The sequence below is a fragment of the Anolis carolinensis genome, unplaced genomic scaffold (assembly GCF_035594765.1).
Source record: "Anolis carolinensis isolate JA03-04 unplaced genomic scaffold, rAnoCar3.1.pri scaffold_10, whole genome shotgun sequence".
Lineage (NCBI taxonomy): Eukaryota > Metazoa > Chordata > Lepidosauria > Squamata > Dactyloidae > Anolis > Anolis carolinensis.
This window is the reverse complement of record NW_026943821.1, coordinates 9,969,928-9,988,284: the sequence shown is the minus strand read 5'-3', so window position 1 is coordinate 9,988,284 and position 18,357 is coordinate 9,969,928. Positions and strand designations below refer to the sequence as shown.

The following is an 18,357-nucleotide window of genomic DNA, read 5'->3' as shown; positions in this document are numbered from 1 at the left end:
TCCCCGGAAAATAAGACCTAGAGGAGATTTTGCTGAATTGCTAAATATAAGGCCTCCCCTGAAAGTAAGACCTAGCAAAGTTTTTGTTTGGAAGCATGCCCACCGAACAGAACACCAGAGCATGCAGGATCGGTAAATATATGTACCATTGATTGTTGTACATGGAAATAATGGTAATAACAAGAAAATCTTGATAGGATTCATGGTTTGTCTGGTTATGCTGATTTGTGACGACAACTGCTGTACAGTACATAATGTTCATTTTTTGTTCAACAATAAATGTGAATTCTTCTTCATGGAAAAATAAGACATCCCCTGAAAATAAGACCTAGTGCCTCTTTGGGAGCAAACATTAATATAAGACACTGTCTTATTTTCGGGGAAACACGGTATGTGTAAATGTTGATGCAATGTCCCCTTTTGTCTATGTAACCAATATAGTTATTATAAAACCCAGTACTGGAGTCTGTGTTTACTTCTTTCTCTGAAAGTGTCTAATGCAACCTGTCTCACAGAAAGTGGGATAAAAGAACTTTTCTAATGTTTAAGAAAGTACTTATGACACATAGAGTTTAGATTGTTCTTATTTTCAGGAATGCACAACCCAGCATTACATTAATGTGTTTTTTAATAATACAGTAGAGTCTCACTTATCCAACATAAATGGGCCGGCAGAACGTTGGATAAGCGAATATGTTGGATAATAAGGAGAGATTAAGGAGAAGCCTATTAAACATCAAATTAGGTTATGATTTTACAAATTAAGCACCAAAACATCATGTTATACAACAAATTTGACAGAAAAAGTAGTTCAATATGCAGTAATGCTACGTAGTAATTACTGTATTTATGAATTTAGCACCAAAATATCATGATGTATTGAAAACATTGACTACAAAAATGCGTTGGATAATCCAGAACATTGTATAAGCGAATGTTGGATAAATGAGACTCTACTGTATTTCAAAAACTATTAAAGACAATTACATGGGTAAAAAAAGGAAACTACATAATAAAATCTATAATTGTATTCAAATTTCACAAAAACGTTGATTAGAATAAAAGATACAGAATTTTGAAATATCATTTATATTTATATATTCACTTTAAATTGGAATATGTAAAAATCAAGATCAATGACCCATACATATAATCATATTTCTTTAGAAATTACATAAAAATACTTGATAGTTTAGGAGAAATAAAAGTATAAACTTCTAAAGCAAGCACAAATTATCAAAGTTGTGCAAAGGATAATTTTATCCTGCATTTTATACAAAAGTGACAATGTGGCAAAATGTTTATTTATTTATTTATTTATTTATTTATTTATTTATTTATTTATTTATGTATGTGCTTACTGCCATATTTACTTATTTATATGTCACCTTTTCCTGGAGCAAGACCTAAGTTGGCTTCCAAGGTCAGAATCCAAAGACAGGATTATCTGGCAAAAGTAAGGTTGCAGTCACTCAAATAAGAAATTACTCCAAAGCATAGGACAGTAACTTATACATTGTTGGAAAGGTACCCAAAAAAATTGCAATTTGTAATGTAGAATTACTGGTGATTTGAGTCTGGTGCTGGGCAGGACATCCCATGCCACCCCAAAATAGGTGACACCCCCGTTCCTTTGGGAACAATCATATTCCATGTGTGGGGGAAAGCAACCTCAGGGTCAGCGTGGGATGGCGCAAAGCTGGTAAAAGGGTGGGATGTTGTAAAAGCCACTCATCTGAGGAGTGAGATCAATATCTTCAGGGGGCACAAGGGACTTCAATTGGAAATTCTGCAGGATGGTGGTGAAGAAGAGGAAAAGTTCCATGCGGGCCAAGGATTCACCCGGGCAGATCCGTTTCCCTGAAAGAAAAATATGATAATTTATTAGGAGGTAAGGACAGACACATCCAGCTATCTATAATTAGATGCCTCCTGAGATGCAACTAAAAGAGTTATTTCACCTCATATCCCCTTGCCTTGTCTATAGCATCTCTGGCTTTGTATGATGTTTCCCTTCCAATGAACTATCTAGTTGGAAAATCCAAAGGCAGCTAAGATCATTTCTAAATTTGTCGGTATTGATGTTACAGATTTGGATCTCTAGAGCTATTTGTAAGTAGGGATGTAATGCTTCAATCATATTGGATTTGAAGGATGCATTTAGTTATTTTTAGCAATTTTCTTCTGTCTACAAGCTATACTCCCCAAACTCTGCAGTTTATTTTAAGAAAAACTTTTTTTAATTTTATATGCAACAGAACAACTAGACAAAGAAGAGGAAAATGAAGAACTGAAGGAAGAATCTGATATGGATGCCTGCACATTAGAATTTCCACAATGATGACCCTAAAAATACTCTCATTGATTGTCTTGGTCTCAGCAAACAAAAGGAAAAAGATATTTTAACACCTAAGATCAACAGAGTCTGACTTAATTGCTATTCACAAAACCCACATCAAAAAAACAAATCTATGTATTCAATTACATTTAAGAATTAAATCAAATCCACATTGCATTGGACATCATTATGAAAAGGGAGATAGCAACATATATAAAAGAAAATCTATTGCCTACTAAATTAAATGCAGATCAGGAAGGGCACTTTCAGTTGAGTACAATCAATCTATACAACAAAAAATTGCTGGCCAATATACATGCCCCTAATAATGCACAGTCTGCCTTCTTTACCAAAAACACAAAGAAATAGAAGACATAAAGTAAGACAAATTGATCATATTGGGAGACTTCAATGCAGTAGCAGAACAAAATATAAACAGAAAATAGACATGAATAAAAAACAAAAAAAGGAAGATAGCTCCCACAGAGTTTTTGGAAGCTTTTAAGGAATTTTAGCAAATTATGCCAACATAGATATCTAAAAGGAATAAAAGTGAAAAATCAAAAATACAAAATAAAGTTATTTGCGGATGAAATTACCCTAATGTTGGAAAACCCACTGAAGCTTCCCCACTGCCAGTGATGTTTTTCCTAGTGAGCAATCGCGACCTCCAATATTTATTTATTTATTTCCATTATTTCTATCCCATCCTTCTCACCCAAAGGGACTCAGGGCGGCTCAAAGTCTGGCAAAATTCAATGCCAATATACAATGCAAGAAGATAAAACATAAGCAATTAAAACAATTAGATAATTTAACAAAGTACAATAAATAGATTTAAAACAATACAATATACTTACAAAGATTCATAAGTTTAGTTAAGTTTCGAAATTTTTCCTCAAAAATTCAGAAAGAACTTGGAAATTAAGTGCTAGCACTCCTACTTTTGAACACAGTTTAGAACCACTGTTTGATGGATTGCACATGCCTAGTGAGTATACTAAATTGGTTAAGAGTATGTATCCATCTTGATAATGAAAGCTTCTTGAAAGTGCAGATTTAAAATTTGGCTTGCCTGCATACTTAATTTATGGAAATGTGTCAGAGGACCCAAAGTTTAAAAAAACATGCAATAAGGAAAATTCTGATGAAAACTTGGAATAAGCACAAATGAAATTTTTAAACAAAAATACCACAATGGAATTCGACTTAGGTTGTTGTGGCTCAGCCATTATGGACCCGGTTTCATCGAGAGTTAGAGTTAGAAACAGATGAGGCGATGGAATTCGAGGGCATTCCTGCTTCAGTTCCAGGCCCCATGGCCTTGCAGCTGCCGGATAGTGGCATCAAGGATCCGCTAATTGACAAACATTCCGAAATCTCTCCAGTGTTACCCATACCAGATGGTACAGACTTGGGGGAGAATGGAACTTTTAATCGGAGAGATTTGGTTACAAAAGATAGGAGCAGGAAACGGGATGAGAAGAAGTCAGAGACTTGCTCTCAAATTGGATAATGATTAATTTTCCCATGAGAACTTTATGGGTCCTATACTCCCTAATTCTTGCAGACTTGGGATTCTGTTAAAAGTACTCCTCACTCTATTCTCATTGCGGTTCCTCGGAAGAGGTTCCAGTTTCCAGCTCCTTGCCAGGTCTCCTGAATCCGTGCCAAGTTCCCAGTTCCAGGTGAGCCACGTCGAGCCGAGACTTCCAAGTAGACCTTGCCTTGTTACGCGACTTCCTTGTTCCTGAATCGAGATTGACTCTGCTTTGTTTACCTTGCTTCCTTGATTTTGCTATGGGACTTTTCAAGTGGATTTGCAGTGCTGTGATTCTGCTATTGCTTCATGGACAAACTTTGATTTCTTAAAGGAAGCTATCGAGCTTCACTTGTGATTACAAATTGGACATTGATAAACTCTTTCTGAATTGCAATAGACTACATATTATGGACTATTTCTTACTCTGACTTTCCACCTTAAATGCACCTATATATATATATATATATATATATATATATATATATATATACACACACACAGTAGAGTTTCACTTATCCAACGTTCTGGATTATCCAACACATTTTTGTAGTCAATGTTTTCAATACATCGTGATATTTTGGTGCTAAATTCATAAATACAGTAATTACTACATAGCATTACTGCGTATTGAACTACTTTTTCTGTCAAATTTGTTGTATAACATGATGTTTTGGTGCTTAATTTGTAAAATCATAACCTAATTTGATGTTTAATAGGCTTTTCCTTAATCTCTCCTTATTATCCAACATATTCGCTTATCCAACGTTCTGCTGGACCGTTTACATTGGATTAGCGAGACTCTACTGTACTCTGCTTCAATGAACAGCTTGTGTGTTATATTGGCTCCTGCCTGGTTTTCGGATGCTCGCGCTGTCTTGGGGTGCAACATAGGAAGCCTTCAAGCAAAGCGGAAATCGCATGGGTAACAGAAAATGTTTAACCTATGTGGATTTATTCAAGAAGGCACAAGGCAATCTCCAACTAAAAACAAGGACAGAAACAAATCAACAAGGCTACAACCTGAACTGGTTTGAGTGTACACAAATGCTTTATAAATATAAACAAGATATACAAATAGAATTTGCGGAAGAAAAGACAGATTTCAAAAAAAAATTACAAGTAAAAAATATATTACTATCTAAAATTTACACGCTGCTGGTAAATTGAAGATGAAAATATCAAATAATGTATGCTAACTGGGCCAAAAATATTAACCATACAATTACTCTAGGCCAGTGATTCCCAAAGTGGTGCTGCAGTGATCCAGGGGGGCGGTGATGGCACCTATTAGGACATGGGGGCGGGGCCAGGGGAGGGGCGGGGCCTCTTTTTAAGTGCCGGAGACAGGGCTGAGCCCCTGAGGCACCTGTTAGGATACATGGGGCGGAGCTAGAGGAGTGGGCATGGCTTCTTCCCAAGAGCCCGAGACAGGGCTGAGAATCTATACCTCTTCTGAGGTGCTTGTTGGGATACAAAGGGGGCGGGGCTTCCTTCCAAGAGTCCGAGACAGGGCTGAGCCTCAATAACTCTCCTGAGAGGCCTTTTAGGACTAAAGGGCGGGGCTAGGGGTGGGGGCGGGGCTCTTCCCAAGAGCACAAGACAGGGCTGAGCCTCTGTTTACCTCCCCTGAGGTGCTTGTTGGAACACAGGGGTGGGGTATAGAGGTTCAACCCCGTAAGGTACTTGGGAAGAGGCCCCGCCCCCTTCCTCTAGCCCCGCCTCCTGTGTCCTGGAAGGCACCACAGGACAGGGATAGAAGCTCAGCCCTGCGTCAGAGCTCATAACTCCGCCCATCCCAGCCCTGGCTGCCCATTTGTGGCCCCGCCCACCTCCCCCTTGTCCTCCCAGCTCTGCATCTTGGACTTGGGAGAGGCTCAGCCCCGCCCTCTTGAGCAGGAGCGACGCCCACCCCTCTAAGCCACGCCCCCCTTTCCAGGAGGCGCTGAGTCATATTTGTTCTGGAAAGGGGGGAGTAGGCCAAATAAGTTTGGGAACTACTGCTCTAGATAAGTGAGAATGCCTCTGAAAAGTAAAAATAAAAATATTCAGAAATTATTCACTGTTGGAAAACTTTTTCAAAATGTTCTATCAACATTACACATCACCCGTAAAAATAGCCAAAATGCAGCCACAATAGAAAAATACCTGCTGGAAATGTAAACAAGCAAAAGGGATCATTTTTTCATAGGTGGTGGTCGTGCAAGAAGTCAAAAGATCAAGATCCATAAAACTATAGAAAAAGTCTTTAAACTACAAATACCCACGCATCCAGAGGCATTCTTACTAGGCATAACAGATAGATCAGTTTTGAAGACATATGATAGACTTCATTTTCATGACAACTGCAGCAAGAATTGTGTATGCGCAGATGTGGAGATTAGAAGAAACATCAAAAATGAAAGAATGGATAGCTGAAACAACAGAAATTGACATTTTGAAAGATATATTCAGATAATAGACCCTTTAATATTCCATTCAAGGATGGAAACCCATGGAGGAGGAGGAAGTGGGTAACACAGGCTATACAGTACATGAAATCCAGAGAGTGCATGGCAAAGTTCTTAACCCCTACATAATTTTGCATGTTTGCTATGGGGGAATAAGGACACCACAGTAGCAAGCTCTAAAAGCAAACATGGGATACCAAGCTAATTAACTAACAACATGTGAATGCGATCCTTCTTTTCATTGGTGTTTTTAGGAAAGGTCTACCTGAGGAGAAAGGCACAAAGGCATCATTCTTCTTGAAGCATCCATTCTCATCCAAGAAGTTCTCTGGGTTGAAAGCATTGGGGCTTTTAAACATTGTGGGATCATGCAAAACAGTGCTGAGTAATGGGTAGACCGTCATCCCCTGGGAACGGAAAGAGTTATGAGTACAAAATGGCAGAATGCAGTTCCAGAACAACTATCTTGCACAACATTCTTTCAATGTAAAGACTGTGGAACAGTTGGGGTTATTGGAATGAGGCTTTGCACTTTGTCTAGACCGCCCTCCCCTTTTATTCACTTTGCTATTAAATGGTGGTCTTTGCATTTTATCATTTTATTATTTTACTGTTTTTCTATTGTATTATATTGCATGACTGTGGTTTTAATGTGTTCTTATCTGCCTGAAGATGTTGTTTACATGCATTTTATTTTATTATTTGTTCTTTGGGCTTGGCCCGTGTTAGCTGCCCCAAGTCCCTGAGGGGGGATGGAGGTGGGATAGAAAAATAAAGCATTATTATTATAATATTACAGTGTTCCCTCACTACTTCGCGGTTCGCTTTTCGCGCCCTCGCTGTTTCACAGTTTTTAAATAAACACTAAAATAATAGTATAAATCATAAAATAATATTATAAATACCTCTTTCTTCTTCCTTCCTAAGGAGAAGCTGAAGGAAGGAAGGAAGGAAGGAAGGAAGGAAGGAAGGAAGGAAGGAAGGAAGGAAGGGCCAAAGGGAGAGAAAAGGAGGCTGAAGCGTGCATGTGCGTGCTTGAAAGGCGAGGAGGGGACAGAGACGCTACTTGCCAGCGAGATTGTAAACAACACAAATATAGTGTCCCTAGTTCATGGATTTTCGCTTTTCGCAGGTGGTCCTGGAACATAACCCCCACGATAAGTGAGGGAACACTGTATTACACTTCAACTTGTTTGATGGTTCAGGGTACAATCTTCTTTTGAGAGAGAAACAAACTGAGTGCCCATTGAACAAGCAAGTTCTACCAAAAAAGAGATAAGATCAGAACTGCAAAGATTCAAGTTGAGCATCTGCAAGGCACTAAACTGTGATTGTGGCAACCCCTGGTGGCTCATGAGATTCATCTAGGGAGGCCATGAGATGAATGGAGAACATTTTTATTGCCTGCATTTGATTGCCTTCTTCAATTGTTTCCAGGCCCCATCTACACCACCATATAAAATACATTATCTGCTTTCAATTCAATTGTATGGCAGTGTAGACTCATATAAAGTACATCCAGATAAGAGCTGAATGCTTTCCTTCTGTTCCCTTCCAAGCATAGAAATAGGTATTGGGGGGCGGGGGGATCTTGTTGCACCATTATAGCACAATTTTCACCTTTCCAATATTTTAAAAAGTAGATAAAAGAGGCATCATACAGTCTGGTAACTGTAGGAAGGATTGAATCACAGTGAAATGTCCAATGAATACCTTCAATTACTCGTATCCTTGTTGCCCCACTACTGTACCTTAGGGATGTGATATCCTCTGAATTCAGTGTCATGAATGACCATGTGGACCAAATCCATAGGAAGAACATCACTGCATCTCTGCACTTCGTGGATAACAGCATCTGTATACGGCATCTGCCGCCGATCTTCAGCATTTGGGACACGATTGGGGCCAATCACTCTATCAATTTCCTCTTGCACCTTTGCTGTTAAAGATATGAGGATAATTAATTCCTTAGGTTTCTGACTTTCAAAGGGAACTGAGATTCTACTTCCAATGAGACAAAAGGGGAACATGAAATTCCTTACTATTTGTTGCAGGAAGACTGACATTTCATCCCTAGCAACAACCTGTAATGACGCTCATTGCAGTCATGACCTTGGAGGTGTCTACAGACAATAACGGCTCTTTGGCTTAGAAATGGAAATGAACACCAACCCCCAGAGTTGGACACGACTAGACTTAATGTCAAGGGAAAACCTTTACTTTTTACCTAGAAAACTGCATGGCCTGATTGTTGCTTCCTCTTGTAGAGAGAGTACCATGAACTAGTTTTCCTCATACCTTGCACCTCTTCAATCACTTCTCTCCTTTCCAGTTACAGTAGAGTCTCACTAATCCAAGCCTCACTTATCCAAGCCTCTGGATAATCCAAGCCATTTTTGTAGTCAATGATTTCAATATATCGTGATATTTTGGTGCTAAATTCGTAAATACAGTAATTACAACATAACATTACTGTGAATTGAACTACTTTTTCTGTCAAATTTGTTGTATAACATGAAGTTTTGGTGCTTAATTTGTAAAATCATAACCTAATTTGATGTTTAATAGACTTTTCCTTAATCCCTCCTTATCATCCAAGTTATTCGCTTATCCAAGCTTCTGCCGGCCCGTTTAGCTTGGATAAGTGAGACTCTACTGTATTTATGAAATCACCAACTATTGGCAGGTCTCTTTGAAGTCTCCAAACATTTTTAAGTCCAATGGGCACTCAGTATTTGCTTAAGTTTTTATCCAGGACACTTGGATGCTGATGTCCTACTATAGACAGGGATGTAGTAAAATGGCATCTCATATATAAAAAGCCAAACAATGCAAACAAATGCTGCAGAGAACCTGAGTATCTGTGAAATGGCAGAAGTCGACTGTAGCAGTTATTACATCCATGTAAGACTTGGTATGCAGTCAAATCAAGGTTGCTTCTTCCTAAATATTTTCAAGCCATGATTGGCCAAAACTATATGTGCAGAAGCCATAGATACAGAGGGCTGACTGTTCTCAAATGATTATGGGGTAGTGGAATAAGGTGGAAATTGACCATAGAAATTGGCCAGAAGTTGACTATAGAATTCCTCGGGAAAAACTAAACATTCCTAGAGAGAACATGTTAATCAAATCTGTAAAGGTTCAACATGCCAATTTGTGCTAATTGTAAATGATATTAAAAACAATACCTTGCACTTCAGGATATTTCATCAGAAGCAGGAAGCCATATCTCATGGTAGAACTGCCTGTCTCTGTTCCTCCAAGAATCAGATTAAGAATGTTGACCTCCAAATTCTTCATAATAAATTCACTGTGTGGATTGTCTTTTTCCTGAAAGGAGGAAAAAACAAGACATCATGAGACAATTCCAACTCTGATTGAAAGAAGGTAGGATAGATTAAAGTTTTCTTATCGCATTTCCCGAAGTGAGAAGGATTAGTGGAAAGTTAATGCAGAGCCCTACTACTTTCATGCGCCAACAATGTACCTTTTCCATCTGGATGAGGAAGCAATCAATATAGTCCCGTGGGAAATTAGGATCAAAGGTCTCTTGGTTCTTCTTGATTCTCTTGGCAATGAAGAGCTTCATGTCCATGCAATCATAGAGCTTATTGTGGATTCCTGGAATGTAATTCAGGTAGTTGGCATACATGTCATAGAACTGCACAAAGAGAGAAACCATGTTGAATGAATAGTTGTTGCATTCCATCCAAGCATCAACAGCAATTCCTTATTTTGTTTTTGAAGGATTTCTGGTGCTACTAGTAACAAGGGGAGCATCCAAGACCTCCATTTTGTTCAGTGTAGGATGAGGCAGATACACCCCACTCATCCTCAAAAATATGTGAGCCTCCCAGGTTTAGTGGCTGGGTTATTGAGACTTCAAAGATTATTTGCAAATATGCAATATTGCTGGTGATAAGCATCAAGAATGAATGCAATTTAAGCAGACACAGCTATATAAAATCCAAATTGAACTGATATGGCAGTGTGGACCAAGGTAATCCAGTCAAATCAGATATTCTGGATTATCTGCCTTGATATTCTGGGTTATATTGCTGTGTGGAAGGGCCATAAATTGTGGAATGACTGCGGGAATTTTGTTGGTAGAGGAAGTGTGGAGTGAAGTAATGAAGAGACCTAGAAAGCAAAAGCTGGGGAGCAAAGAACCTGGGATAGGAAAGCAGAAGTTCAAAAAATATGAAGAAAGGTTTGGAAGACCCTGGAATCTCTTTTCCTGTCTTTTGAACTCACTGCTCTGTGTCAGGACCATAATTTCTGGGCCTGCACTCTGGCACCAGTAATCAAGGACGCTGACATCAAAGACTGATAAGGCACCTGCAGCTCTCGACCCTGAAGGGAAATGGCTATGTGCGAGCGGGAAGAATTGCGCGGGGTTTTCTCTGGGTGGGAATTGTTACTTTGAATGTGGGGGTAATGTATATAAGGGGACCTTTCTAGGTCGACCAGCAATCTCGGCTTTATATGTGTGTCAAGTATTCTTCAGTAAAGTTTTCGGTGATAACAGAGTCTCTTGTGTTCATTCAGAGGCGGCTGGAGTGAGCTGACATTAAAAGCCGAGATTTCAGGCACCATCCCGCTGCAGCGGTGAGGTGTAATATGCAGATGGAGGAGGACGAGCTCCTGGGCGCAGGAGGGGGTCCGTCGGGACGAGATACCCCAGACGAGACAGATGCTGATTTCCACCGGCTGGCAGCCCTAGCGTCATCCACTGCTTATGCCCAGCCGAACGGAGTAACCTAGAGGCGTGTAACAGTGCAGAGAGACAGCACCGAAGGAGAGGGCGAGCTACACTTCCCATCCCCACAAAGGATGGTGTTCCTGGAGGAGAGGATGATGGCGATGGAGACCACCCTGGCAATAATGTCAAGGGCAATGGAACGCCTAGCACCTTTGGCGGAGCCAGGGAAAGGAAGGGAACTTCGGACTGGCTCAATGGGGGACTTGAGCATGGGAAGTAGCCAGAGCTTCGCAGACCTCCCAGCACCAAAGGGGAGGGGAATGCGAAGAGAGCCTGGGGCCCAATCCAAGATGCTAGCAGGCTTAACACAGGTGGAGGAGAGCGATGACGAAGAGGAAAGGCCTCCAGGAATCCCAGCTACATTCCAACCTGAACCCCTGGTGCCCCTGGCGAATGCCGGGCGTGGTACAGGGCAACGGGAGGCAACAGCAGGGCCTCCGGGGCCTCGAGGGGGCTTACGACGGGTGGAACATTGGGGATTGCCGCCACAGGGACCCCAGCAGAGACGAGAGGAACTGAGGATAGAGTACGGAGGAGAATCCTCTGAGCTGGACTTTTTCCTAACTACGGTGAGAGGCTACATGGAGGACAACGGCCACACTTTCCGGACGGAGTCCAGCAGGGTCCGGGCCATCGGGGTGGTCCTGAGGAGGGGAGTGGCCGGCTGGTATGTCCAACTGCATGCCAGACACGACCCATGTCTGGGGTCGGTGAGGCGCTTCTTAGCGGCACTGGAGGAACGCTTCCGAGACCCGCTTGAGCGGATTCAGGTGAGGGAGAAACTGAAAACCATCCGCCAGGGGCAGAGGTTGGTCTCCCAGTACGCTGAGGAATTCCAGTGCCTAGCCGAGAGGATCCCAGAATGGTCGGAGGTCACCAAGCTGGAAATATTCAAAGAAGGGCTACGATGCGAGGTCCTTATTTGGGCAGCGCATCGGGATAACCCAGGGACATTACGAGGCTGGATCCAGTTGGCAGGCCGTGTCGAGGCCACATTGGCCCAAGTAAAGAGGCATCGAGGGGGTCAGCAGCAACATCTGAGGCTGAAGGAAGAGGGCAGGAAACAGGAGCAACCCCCAACCAGGAGACAGGCCGAGACGAAGGGAAGCGGCGGAGGAGCGAGGAGGGAGTGCTTCGTGTGCGGACGTGTGGGACATAGAGTGCTGGCAGAGGTAAGGAGGAGGGGGCAATCAGCCCAAACAGCAGGCAGCAGCAGGGAAGCGTGCTGAAGAAGAGCCAGCAGCAAGGGGCATTAGTGGTAATGGTCAGACTGGAAGGCATCAGGAAATGGGCCACTTGCAAAGAATTCATAGACTGTGGGTGCTCCAGGAACATTATTTCACCAGGGCTAGCCGATGGATTAGGGTGGGAAATATCCCAACTAGAATCTCCAGTAGCATTCTCTCAGCTAGACGGCTCAATAGCCTCAGGCTCTATAGCCAAACATGGCATCGAGAACGTAAGATGCAAGATAGGACCGTGGGAAGGGGAGATGTCATTTGTAGTATCCCAAGTGGCAACATACAATGTAATTTTGGGGATGCCGTGGCTGGAGCGGGCTAACCCACAAATTAACTGGAAGACGAGGAGCCTATACTTCCAAGGAATAAGGGCAGGAGACCAAGGAAGTAGAATAGAGATGGGGAGCCGAGGGGAGGACGAGGATGAAAGGATAGCAAAGTTGGCAGAAACATTGCCTCCAGAATACCGAGACTATGTTGATGTATTTGATGAGAAGGAGGCAGATAAGTTTCCACCAAAGAGGAGGGTGGAAGCTGAAATTCAATTGGTACCGGGGGCAGAGCTTCTGAAGGCGAAGATTTACCCCATGTCGGCCCAGGAGAAGGAGGAGTTAAAAAAATACATTGACAAGAACTTAGAAAGGGGTTTTATAGAGAGATCAAATTCCCCTTTGGGAGCACCTGTGCTATTTTGGAGGAAAAAGGATATTTCCCTGAGACTGTGCATTGACTATAGAGGTCTGAACGCTATCAACACAGTGAATAAGTAGCCTCTGCCTTTAATGAAAGACCAGATTGCACAGCTGTCGGAAGGGAAAATATTTACAAAGTTAGATCTTGCAGAAGCTTATCATAAAATTTGCATAAAGCCGGAGGACAGGTGGAAAACTGCATTTTCGTGTCCTTATGGACTATACAATTATCGTGTCCTCCTGTTTGGTCTAAGCAGTGGGGAGGGGCTTTCATGCAGCTGATCAATGAGGTGTTTCATCCGTTACTGTACAGGGGCGTTTATGTCTTCCTTGATGACATCCTTATTTTGAATAAAACAAAGGCCCAACATGTGGAATTGGTCAGGGAGGTGCTCCAGAGGTTGAGGGAAGCGAAGTTGTATGCAAAACTGTCTAAATGTGAATAGACTTTTTGGGATACAGAATTTCCACTCAAGGGATAGCAATGGACCCAGCTAAAGTGGAGGACGTAAAGGGGTGGGAAGCACCCAAGACTAGGAAGCAGTTGCAATCGTTCCTGGGGTTTGCGAACTTTTACAGGGCTTTTATCAAAGACTTCGCACAACTAACACTGCCTCTAACGGACCTGTTGAAAACCAAAGAGAGAGGGGAGACGGCTAAGGTGAAATCCCCAGGGGCTAAACTGAATTGGACAGTGGAGTGCCAGCAAGCGTTTGAGGCATTAAAAAGGAAGTTCACCGAGGAACCCATTCTGCAGCATCCGGACACTTCCAAAACGTTTGTGGTGCATTGTGATGCATCAGATTGTGCATATGGAGCAGTTTTATTGCAGGAGGACGAGGAGGGGAACCTTAGACCGTGTGGTTATTTGTCCAAAAAGTTCAGCGAAGTGGAGAGACGTTGGCCAATTTGGGAAAGGGAAGCGTTAGCGATATTAAAAGCATTAGAGAATTGGAGGTATTTTCTGGAGGGCAGTGAAATTCCCTTTGAGGTCTGGACTGATCATAAGAATTTACAATATATTAGATCCCCCCGAAAACTCTCTGCCAAACAGATAAGATGGGCACAGTATTTCAGCCGATTCAACTTCAGGCTGAAATTCTTACAGGGAAAGCGTAATGTGTTGGCCGACGCCCTGTCCCGAATGCCTCAGCATGGTGTAAACACCAAAGAATCCGAGGGAAGCATCTTCTCAGATAAGCAATGGGGCCTAGCAGCACTGACCCGGGCACAGACAAAGAAGGGGGGAAATCTGGTAGCAGTCACCATAGGGAAGGTGTGGGAGGAAGAGATAAAACAAGCGTACGAGGGAGATGGATGGTTGCAATCTCATAAAGAACAGGGGGAAATGAGTGGGGAATTGGTGTTCGTAAATAAAAAAGTGTACATTCCTGAGAAGCTGCAGCCAGAAATGCTGAAACGGTGTCACGATAGCAAGGGAGCAGGACATCTGGGACCAACCAAAACGGTAAAGCTTTTGACAAGGCAGTGTTGGTGGCTGGGGATGAGGAAGGATGTAAAATTGTATATTAATTGATGTGAAGTGTGTGCAGAATGTAAAACACCACCAGGGAAACCACAGGGTCTTCTGCAGAACGTAGTAGAACCCACAAGGCCCTGGGAATGCGTAGCTATGGACTTTGTGGGTGAACTGCCTCCCAGCAAGGGCCACCTCAGAAGTTAAGATTCTCTGGGGAGGCCCTGCTCTCGGTCCCATCATCCTTACAAACGCAACTGGTGAGGACTGGTCTTCTCAGTGGTGGTCCCTGTTCTGTCGAACTCCTTCCCCAATGAAATCAGATCAGCTCTCTCTCTCCTGACCTTCAGCAAAAAAAATTAAATGTGCGACCAAGCCTTCGGATAATTGTAGTGCAATAAACGGTAACAGAATATGTGCAGTGACTACTGGAACGACCCAGGTTACGATTGTGCATGGCGTGGTTTTAACAGGTGATGTAATGTTTAAATGTTTTAATTTGCGGCTTTAATTTAAGTGTCTATTTTAATAGTTTGTTACTTTTATGGCATTAAATTGTTGCCCATATGTAAAGCCGCCTCAAGACTCCTTCGGGGTGTGAAGGGTGGGGTATAAATACAATAAATAAATAACACTGTCTTTTGTTGTCTCCAGCTCAATGTGATGAAGTCCTGAGACCAAAATAGAAAGTGAAAAAAACGTTCTATCACTGTGAGTATAAAACAAATGTTACTTCAAGATCGTAAATATGATACACATGAGCAAAGGAAACCACATGTATTATATTTTAAATTATAATTACGGCATTTTAAATCTCTCTGTTGGCTACAGTATCATCCTTAGGGCTCTTCTACACTACCATATAATCTAGATTATCAAAGAAGATAATCCGCATTATCTGCTTTGAACTGGATTATATGAGTCTGTATTTCCATATAATCCAGTACAAATCTGATAATCTGGAGTATATATGGCAGTGTAGAAAGGACTTCAGTCCACAGGTAGAAAGTGTCTCTAACCAGGAAAGTAGAAGCTGGAATCAAGTCTGACTTTATTTTCTCAAAGGGTCAGAATCCTGATAGTGAAAACAAGTTGAAAGCAAAAGAAAAGAAAGAGCACCCAGATAGGAGATGGGATCGCAAGAGCATGAGAATTTATGGCTGGATATGTGAGATGAACATCTAGGTACGTGAAAAAGGAAGAGTACCTGGGCCCAGGAGGTGCTCATCTCCCAGAAGAACTTGTTTGCCATCACCATGAGGGCCTGGAATTCCTTGTCCTCATAGTCAAAACGGTTCCCAAAAGCAATAGAGCAAATGATGTTGGCGAATGCACGGCTGAGGAGGAAGGTGGGATCACAAGGCTTTCCTGCAGCACAGAAAAATGAATGAATGAAGAATCAGTCGACAGAAGGTCTTTATGGTGCCAGGAATAGGCCCCCAATGCACACTGCATCCACTAATTGTGGGGCAAAGGGAGCTTTAGTGATTACAGTACTTTCATTAAACAGAATGAGTTCAACCTGTCTTTGGCACCTCTCTTACCCTTCGTATTCCGAAATTCCTCCAGCAAGAATTGGGCTTCCTCTTGGATTCTCTCTTCTATAGATTTTTTCCCCATTCCAAAATTTCTCAAGACAGTGAGAGAGAACCGACGCATTTCCTTCCAGCGTTGTCCATTGGAAAAGCCCATTCCTGAACGAAACAGGAGAGAAATGACATGGCAAGTAGAAAAAACAGTGGCACCATTATGATAAACATAAAAGGAATGCCTCACCATATCCTTGGAAGGAAGGCTCCATTGAAGGCATGGTAGTCCTTCCACTGAACTCTTCTGCCTTGTCTATCAGGGCTTCCTTCACAGCTTGGTGTCCACATAAAATCAGAACTGGACGTGTCCCAAAATGGATGGTGAAAACAGGGCCATAATTTTCACGTAACTGTAGGGGAAATCAACCTTTTACATCTAGCACAATCTTTGCATCAAACTAGCACCTTTCAAAGTATGCTGAATCTTAATGCAGAGTTTCAACTTTAGTTAGAACAAGCACTTGTTCAGAAGAGTGATCCAATGGCATGAAAATTTGGTTCCACGTCCTTGAGCCATCCCAGTTGAGGTGGTGCATGAGTTCTGCAGTATAGATGCACTCTAAGGCCCTTTCTACTCTATCACATTATCCACATTATTTGATTTGAAATGGATTACATGGCAGCGTGAACTCACATAATACTGTTCAAAGAAGATAATGTAGATTATCTACTGTGATCATCTGGATCAGGGGTCCCCAAACTAAGGCCCGCGGGCCACATGCGGCCCGCTGAAGCCATTTATCCGGCCCCGGATGGGGGACGGGCAGCCAAGAGGAGGAAGGCTGCTGCTGCTGCTTCTGAAGGCTGTTGGCAGCGAGCAGGCGGGCAGGGGGGGGAGGGACTTCAGGAGCCCCCACGTGTTCTTCTCTTTTTCCTTTCCTTCCTTCCTCTTTTCCGACGTAGCAGGCATGGCAAGGACGTTAGGAGCCTGCGTGTCGTCCTTCTCCTCTTCCTCTCCTTCCCTCTCTTCCAAAGTGGTGGCGGCGGTAGCATGGCTGCAGGCTGGGCGGCATACTTTCCTCTCCTTCCTTCTTTTCTTCCAAAGCAGTGCTTTCACCATGGCTTTGGATGAGGAAGAAGACGACGCACTGTCTCTTTTGCCAATTTGGAAGAGAAGGCAGGAGAGGAAAAACAGGAGACCGGTGATCGGGCTCCTAATTTCTCTCCCCCGCCCATGCTTTGGTAGAAGAGGAAGGAAGGAGAGGAAAAGGGCGAGCTGGGTCCTAAAGTCCCTCCCTCCACGCTGCTTCTGTAATAAAGACATTGTTTTTGGAGGCTTTCATGCCTGGAATCACTGGGTTGCTGTGAGTTTTCCGGGCTGTATGGCTGTGCTCCAGAAGCATTCTCTCCTGACATTTCACCCACATCTGTGCCAGGCATCCTCAGAGGCTGTGAGGTCTGTTGGAAACTAGGCAAGTGAAAGCCTCTGGTGCCTGGGATTCCTTGGCAGACCTTTGGGGATTGATTGGGGAAGGGACTTTTTGGACTGCCATTCCCAGAATCCCCCAACCAGCTGTGCACCTTTTTGAGCAGTTCTAATCTGCAGCATTGAGGAAAAAGATCTGCATGCATGGACTTATGGCAGCCCTATATATTTCATAGGGTTCCTTAGGCTAGGAATCCCTTGTGTACAACGCAAACATTTCTCTTCTGAGTTGTGGAAGGCTTTCATGGCCAGAATCACTGGGTTGCTGTGAGTTTTCCAGGCTGCATGGACATGTTCCAGAAGCATTCTCTCCTGACGTTCGCCCACATCTATGCCAGGCATCCTCAAAGGCTGTGAGGACTGTTGGAAACTAGGCAAGGGAGGTTTATATATCTGTGAAAGGTCCAGGGTGGGAGAAATAACTCTTCTCTGTTAGAGGCCAGTGAGAATGTTGCAATTAATCACATTGATTAATATTGAAAAGCCTTGCAGCTTCAAGGCCTGGATGCTTCCTGCCTGAGGGAACAAATATGGAACCAGACATTGAGCATCTTATTAGCCAAAAGCAGTGTCATAAGATATGTGCAGTGTGCATAGGAATTTATGTTTTTTTTTTAAAAAAAACTATAGTCCGGCCCTCCAACGGTCTGAGGGACAGTGAACTGGCCCTCGGTTTAAAAAGTTTGGGGACCCCTGATCTGGATTATATGACAGTGTACAAGGGGCCTAATACTTCTCCAGTATTCTACAGTCCACTACACTGTAGAATTGATCCAGTTTGGCACCACTTTAACTGACATAGCTCAATGCTATGGAGTCATGGAAGTTGTAGTTTGGCA

General features: G+C 42.7%; 1 protein-coding gene across 2 annotated transcripts; it reads right to left on the bottom strand.

Moving 5' to 3' along the window:
* Positions 1–1,013: 1,013 nt before the first annotated feature.
* LOC100557035 (cytochrome P450 2G1) lies at positions 1,014–17,286 on the bottom strand. 2 transcript variants are annotated; one of them, XM_062962119.1, is made up of 9 exons: positions 16,727–17,286; positions 16,280–16,442; positions 16,048–16,197; positions 15,711–15,871; positions 9,819–9,992; positions 9,520–9,661; positions 8,080–8,267; positions 6,594–6,735; positions 1,014–1,860 (listed from the first exon to the last, which is right to left on the bottom strand). In XM_062962119.1, the coding sequence occupies exons 2-9, from the start codon at positions 16,311–16,313 to the stop codon at positions 1,679–1,681; spliced, it is 1,173 nt and encodes a 390-aa protein (XP_062818189.1). In that variant the 5' UTR covers positions 16,314–16,442; positions 16,727–17,286; the 3' UTR covers positions 1,014–1,678. The 2 variants fall into 2 exon arrangements, with proteins under 2 accessions (XP_062818189.1, XP_062818188.1); XM_062962118.1 differs by having other exon boundaries at positions 16,280–17,286.
* Positions 17,287–18,357: the final 1,071 nt, after the last annotated feature.